This window comes from Entamoeba nuttalli (genome assembly GCF_000257125.1).
Source record: "Entamoeba nuttalli P19 unplaced genomic scaffold asmbl_2532, whole genome shotgun sequence".
Lineage (NCBI taxonomy): Eukaryota > Evosea > Mastigamoebida > Endamoebidae > Entamoeba > Entamoeba nuttalli.
This window is the reverse complement of record NW_008575398.1, coordinates 1-6,416: the sequence shown is the minus strand read 5'-3', so window position 1 is coordinate 6,416 and position 6,416 is coordinate 1. Positions and strand designations below refer to the sequence as shown.

The following is a 6,416-nucleotide window of genomic DNA, read 5'->3' as shown; positions in this document are numbered from 1 at the left end:
TTATTGTTATTGTTATGCCATTTCTTGCTATTGTCATTCATTCTTCTATTGTATGACATTGGATTTCTATGTCTTTTTTTGCTTTTCTTTACAAGACACATTGTTATTATTACAAAGCCATGGCATTAAAATTTGTTGTATTTCCCGCATTGGAAAAGAATCTCCTTTATTAGGAAATTAAAAAAAAAAATACATAAGTTATAATTCAAATGATAGTTGTTGGATGGTTTATGAGTATTATCATAACATTAACATTGACAATCATTCTTCTTGCTTTTTTGGGCACGGCTTCACATTTCATAAGTGATGAAAATAAAATAGCAATTATAAGAATGATCATTGGAATAGGGTATTGTGTGTTTGTCACTGTTATTCTTGACGTCCCTCTCAATTTTAATATTCCTGTATTATCAACGTTATTTCATCTAACCCAAATCGTTGTTCTTTTTATTGGATTTATATATTGTGTTTATCAACAAACTGATCAAATATATTGTCTTAATTCACTTTTCATCATACGGGCACTTGTTGTTGCACCAATAATTGAAGAAACATTATTTAGAGGAGTGTTTATACCATACCTGTTGACAAACGGATGCACATCAATATTTACATTTATCTATTGTTCAATGCTTTTTGGACTTGCACACATCAACCACCTAATAACAGAAGATGTTATTGATAAAGCTGCTATCATCAATACAGTGATACAAGTTGGATTTACTACATTATTTGGAATGTATTCATCATATGTTTTCTTCAGTACAAAATCGGTAATATCATGCATTTTATGCCATGCAGTTGCAAATTACTTAGGATTTCCTGATTTTACAACAATGTCAGATAAAAGTTTGTATATTTTATTTTAGTTGATTGAATTATAATTTATAAGTAGAAACCGCAATCATTTATTTAATTGGAGTAACGTTATTTATTGGATCATTCTTCATTCATGGCATTCTCTTTTAATTAAATTATTGGGGACAATTTTTCATTTTGTTTATTCAATAACAATATCATTTAATTAAATTATAAATATTATTTTGTATGATAAGAATAAAATGATTTGTGTTATTTAAAAAAAGTATTGAAATGGGTAATTTAACAACAAAAATGTCAAATCCTTCATGAGTTTGTTGAAATGTTTATTCGTATAATCTGGTAAAAAGTAGAATAGAAATATAAGTGAATGATTATGAAACATGGATTACCCAATCAGAAATAACAATATAAATAAAACAAATAGAAAGCAAACAAAGAAAGAAGGAATAACAATATGAAAAAAGAAATAGAGAAATAATCTAACAGAAACTACGAACTAAAAGAAATAAAAAAACAAGAAATTAAAAGTATGAAATTGGTACAGATGAAAAGATAAAGAATTTTGATATTCACCATACTTTGACTAATAAATAATAGAAAGAATGCATATAAATATAATATAAATGAAACGAACAAACAAGTGTTTGAAGCAGAAAATAAACAACAATGGAATAAAAATACAATCAAATATTTAATTTTCTCAAAAAAATAAGAAATTGATAAAATATAAGATATATTAATTCTAAAAAAGTAGTATAGTAATGATGTTACTATTTATTTTCATTAAAACTAAACTAAATAATTATAGATAATAAAAATATATTTGTTTATACAATACACCATATCTTTATTTAATACTTAGACATTGGCTAAATTAATTTTTAAAGAAATCGTCAAAATGTAATATTTCTTTTTATACAGATTGAATGAAATGGAGTATCAAATCTTTCTTGGAAAATACATTTCAAACCAATCCACACTAAAACAAATTTTAGGTATTGAAACTCTTATTCATAAAGACACATTTTAAATACATAGTATTAAACAACATTAACCTGATTCATTGTTTTCTTATGCTCTATTTTATTTCTAACAAATTTTTGAGTCAGACGTTTTTTATTCATAAGTGAATATAATTCTTACTTCTATAATAAGTTTTAAATGAAAACAATTGATATGTCTCAAATAATTTTATTGAATATAATAATGAACCTTTTTTACATCTAAATAAAAATATTTGATTTTATATCAAAACTACGCAATCAAAATTATATAATTTATGACATTAACTATACTTGAAAAAGAACTTTAGACTCTTAATGATATTATTATTTCAAATAGTTATTCTAATATAAACCTGTCATAAAAATCTTGAATAATAAAATATTTATAAACAAAGTCCCATAACAATACTAAGTAATGAAACTATTTGATAGTCTAGACAAGGACAGCAAAAGGAAAATATCCATTATAAAGTCTTTTGTTTTTTTTAAGGAATTGTTATATAAAAATAGCTTTAAATGAAAATATAATTTATATACTAACAAAGAATATACATTATATCAAAATATAGGCATTAAAAAAAATAAGTTATAGAAACAATGAATCTAATTGTAAGTTTTCATTGAAGACATTCTCTAAAAATAATTTACATAGAACGAAAAAATAACTACAAAATTGGAGAAGAAGATAAAAAAGAAATAGATTTTATAAAAGAGAGAAGAGTCTAGAGAAGTAACTTATAAATTTAATAATGGTAATAATATTTTAATAATATTAGACATTATTTTTCATTTAAAAAAGGTAGTTTTAATTATATCTCTTTTGAAAAAAAAAACTAAGAGATAAAGAATGAAGAAAGACATTTAGTGTCACAGTTGAGACGTTTCATTTTATAAAAGTATTAAAGGATTAAAATAAGTCACAAAAATGTTAAACCCTTTTCCAAAAATAATATAAAAGAGTATTAAAAATGAAAATAATAGAATAGAAGAACTAAATAATAAGTCAAAATAGTGAAATTAACGTAAAAGAAAGTGAAATGAGTTTCAATGGATCATTCAATAAACATTACATTCCAGTGTATCCACCACATATAAAAAAAGAAGAGGGAAGTAAAAAAATAAAAAGAAAAAATGGAACGAATGAAATTCAAAAATCACAATTAGTTTTGAGAGATTTTTTAAATTATATTACAAGTGAACAAGCTATTTTTATAGGATTATTATCTTTAGAAGCAAAAGTTATTATTGGAAAACCATTAAAAAGGAGTTCAGTTACTAGACAATATTTAAGAGTAATAAGTATTGAATTTGATGATGGAAGGATTATAGAATGTGAAAATGAAGTTGAAGCAAAATGTATAGAAAAAAAGAAAAATGACATTAAAAATGGAGTAAGTGAAAAAACAGCAATAAGAAGATTTAAAACAAATAAAAGAACTGAATCAACAAATATATTAATTAGTTTTTTAAAAAAAATGGGATATAATTTTCAGTCTCGATTAACAGAAGGAAAGAAAGATACATCTAAATTAGAAACCGTATATAAAATATGTAAAAATAATATAGAACTAATGGATTCAAATCAAATTGATCAAATTGGTGAACAAATTAATAAATTTTTATTCAATTTAGTATCTAGTGTAGTTGATCCTGTAGTTATATCAAATAATGAACAAATTAAAAAGCTTTTACTCCCTGTAATTAAAAAAGATTATTGAATATTGATAAATTTATTATTCATTCAACTTTTATTCTTCATTTCTCTTTTCATTTCCATTTAGTTGATTAGAACTCATTTTTCATTTTAATATGTTTAAAAGATCTAAAAGCAAAATTGAACCTTTTAAATCATTTAAAATACAACATGAAATTGAATGTATGGCATTTTCACCAACTACTAACTCAATTATAATTGGAACTACAACTGGTAAATTATTAGTTTTTAACTCAATTGATTATTCAAAACAAAAAGAAATTCAAGTCTCTGGATTTCCTACTGGAGCATTAGCAAAACAAAAAATTATTGGAATACTCAAATCAAAAGATAAAATGGAAGAAGTTAAAGAAGTAATGGAAATGGGTAATTCAACTGAATTTCCAATGGGAGATGCATTAAAAAAATATGACATTGGAGTTGATGAAATTGCTTCTTCTGGTGGAATTAAATGTGTTAGTGTTGTACATGATTTAAAAGTTGCAGTTGGATTTAATTCTACTCTTGGACTAATTGACTTATCTACATGTGGTGAAGTAGTAATTATTGAAGAAACAACATTAGGTCATTCAGGAATGGTACGTCATATTGATGTTTTTAATAACAAAATCATTTCATTAGCTAATGATCGTAATATTTGCATTTGGGCTAGTGATGGTAAACTTTTAAAAACACTCCCAAGAACAGATGAAGATGAATATTATAATACATCATTACTTACAACTCAAGGTGATTTATTAGTTTCTGGAAGTAGACAATCAAAATATATGAATGAAAAAGGAGATATAACTCAAGTCTTTGAAGTAAGTGCATATACTATTCCAAATGATCCAACAAATGCAAAATTTATTAAATACTTTCATCATAATAGAACATCACCACATCATAATGTTATAGTTTCTATTCAATTATTAGAAAATGGAAAAATTATTACAGGAAGTCAAGACGGTGTATTTGCAATTTGGGAAGAAACTGAATATCGTTGTTTATTTATCAAAATTAATTCAAGTCAAATAGAATATACTAAACTAAAACAAAACTGTCCTGTTCATTGTGCTGTTTATTGCGATAAATTATTAATTGTTTCTATGAGAGATTATATAGCAGCATTTGACACAAGTTATCGTGAAGTTACTCCTCAAAGAAAACCTAGTGAAGAAAAATCAATGATGCCTTTTGGAAGATATAAACGAGATATTACTGATATCTTCTCAGTTATGAAAAGTGAAAAAAAATATTGGCTTTATCTTGTTGTGTCAGAAGCTGGAGAAATTAATGTTGTTACCTTTGACCCAAATAGCAAACCTGCATTTACTAAAACTCAAACTTTTACTTCAGATGGAAAAATTACTTCCTCTATAAGAACTCAAAAATCTTTGTTAATGGGTTTTTCAAGAGGTACAGTAATGGAAATTATGTTCTAAATTTTTATTCTTTTCTTATGTTTTTTTTTCACTTTCTGACTTTTTTTATTCTTATCTAAATTTAGATACTAATGACGAACAAGAAAATAATTTTTAAGAAATTATTGATAAATTTAATCTTATTCTTATTTAGAAGATCAGCAGAAGAAAAAAATCGATCTTCACCAAACCCATATATTCAATACGATTCTAGAGTTTTAGTATTAAATTAATAAAAAAAAACTATACCTTTAAATATGAAAAGAAGAAAAAATGCCTATTTGAGTTAAAAATAACTCAGATGCATGACAAAAAGAAAAGGCAGACAAAAAGAGACAATAAAAGTGGGACTATAAATCTCAAAATCAACTTTATTCGTTTCAATAGAAATGAAATTCTTTAGTGGATTACCTACCTTAACAAATCAAGACAAGTTTAATATTGCTCAAATTGCAATTATTTTACCTATAGTCCTTCTTTGTATTCCAACATCTTTCAATAGAAGAAAAGAACTCAAGAGTGATCTTTTACCGAATCCACTTGTTCTTCTATGGTCTTTTATTCCATTTGTATTAATCTATGCCTTAAGAGTTCTTTGTATTGAACATATATTTCCTAAACTAGGTGATAAGTTCATATTTTATAAGTCTTATTGGGAACCAGGAGTTAGAGAATTTAGAGTCAAACGATTTGCACTTGTTTTATTTAAAGCTATTTACTTTTGGATTAGTGCTCCATTAGGAATTTTATTATTTAGGTATGAAGATTGGATGCCTAGTGCATTATTTGGGAAAGGAAAACAAGACCTTGAGTTATTATGGGAAAATTACCCTTACCAAGAACAATCTCCAATGCTTAATGTATATTATTGTTGGGCACTTGGATATCATTTTCATTCTCTTGTTTTCCATATGCAAAGTGAGAAAAGAAATGACTATTTTGAAAATTTATTGCACCATGTTGCTACAGTGTTTTTAATTATATTTAGCTTCTGTAATAATTGTGGAAGAATTGGTGTTTTAGTATTAATTCTTCATGACATTGTCGATGCAATTATGTATATGAGTAAAAGTGTTAATGATATGCCAAATCAAGTTCCTGTATATTGTGGGTTTGCTTTTATTGCAATTTCATTTTTCCAATTTAGAATATTTACACTTGGTTATCATATCATTCCTGCTGCTATTAATGCTAAAAATTATATTCCTGATGGAATTCCTGGTTCATATATTGTATTTTATTTGTTAGTTGGGTTATTATGTGTATTATGGGTATTGCATGCTTATTGGTTCTATTTAATTATTCAAATTATTGTTGTTGCAATAAAAAATAAGGGTCGATTAAAAGATCCTCATGCTTTAGGATAAACTGGTTTTTCTGGACTTAGAATGGAAAATTTTTTGTAATTCAATTTTTTTATTTATATAAAATGTGTTATATTTTATTTGTTTTATAATACATAATAAATAAATT

At 24.9% G+C, this 6,416-nt stretch overlaps 4 protein-coding genes across 4 annotated transcripts; all 4 read left to right on the top strand.

Moving 5' to 3' along the window:
- Positions 1-209: 209 nt before the first annotated feature.
- ENU1_030830 (CAAX prenyl protease family protein) lies at positions 210-969 on the top strand (the record flags this gene model as incomplete). Its single annotated transcript, XM_008857297.1, has 2 exons — positions 210-849; positions 896-969. The coding sequence occupies 2 exons, from the start codon at positions 210-212 to the stop codon at positions 967-969; spliced, it is 714 nt and encodes a 237-aa protein (XP_008855519.1).
- Positions 970-2,863: 1,894 nt separating this feature from the next.
- ENU1_030820 (hypothetical protein) lies at positions 2,864-3,544 on the top strand (the record flags this gene model as incomplete). The annotated part of the gene is made up of 1 exon (XM_008857296.1): positions 2,864-3,544. One exon carries the CDS (start codon positions 2,864-2,866, stop codon positions 3,542-3,544), a length of 681 nt encoding a protein of 226 aa, XP_008855518.1.
- A 91-nt stretch (positions 3,545-3,635) lies between these two features.
- ENU1_030810 (WD domain, G-beta repeat-containing protein) lies at positions 3,636-4,964 on the top strand (the record flags this gene model as incomplete). Its single annotated transcript, XM_008857295.1, has 1 exon — positions 3,636-4,964. The coding sequence occupies one exon, from the start codon at positions 3,636-3,638 to the stop codon at positions 4,962-4,964; it is 1,329 nt and encodes a 442-aa protein (XP_008855517.1).
- Positions 4,965-5,332: 368 nt separating this feature from the next.
- Positions 5,333-6,310, top strand: ENU1_030800 (longevity-assurance family protein; the record flags this gene model as incomplete). The annotated part of the gene is made up of 1 exon (XM_008857294.1): positions 5,333-6,310. The coding sequence occupies one exon, from the start codon at positions 5,333-5,335 to the stop codon at positions 6,308-6,310; it is 978 nt and encodes a 325-aa protein (XP_008855516.1).
- Positions 6,311-6,416: the final 106 nt, after the last annotated feature.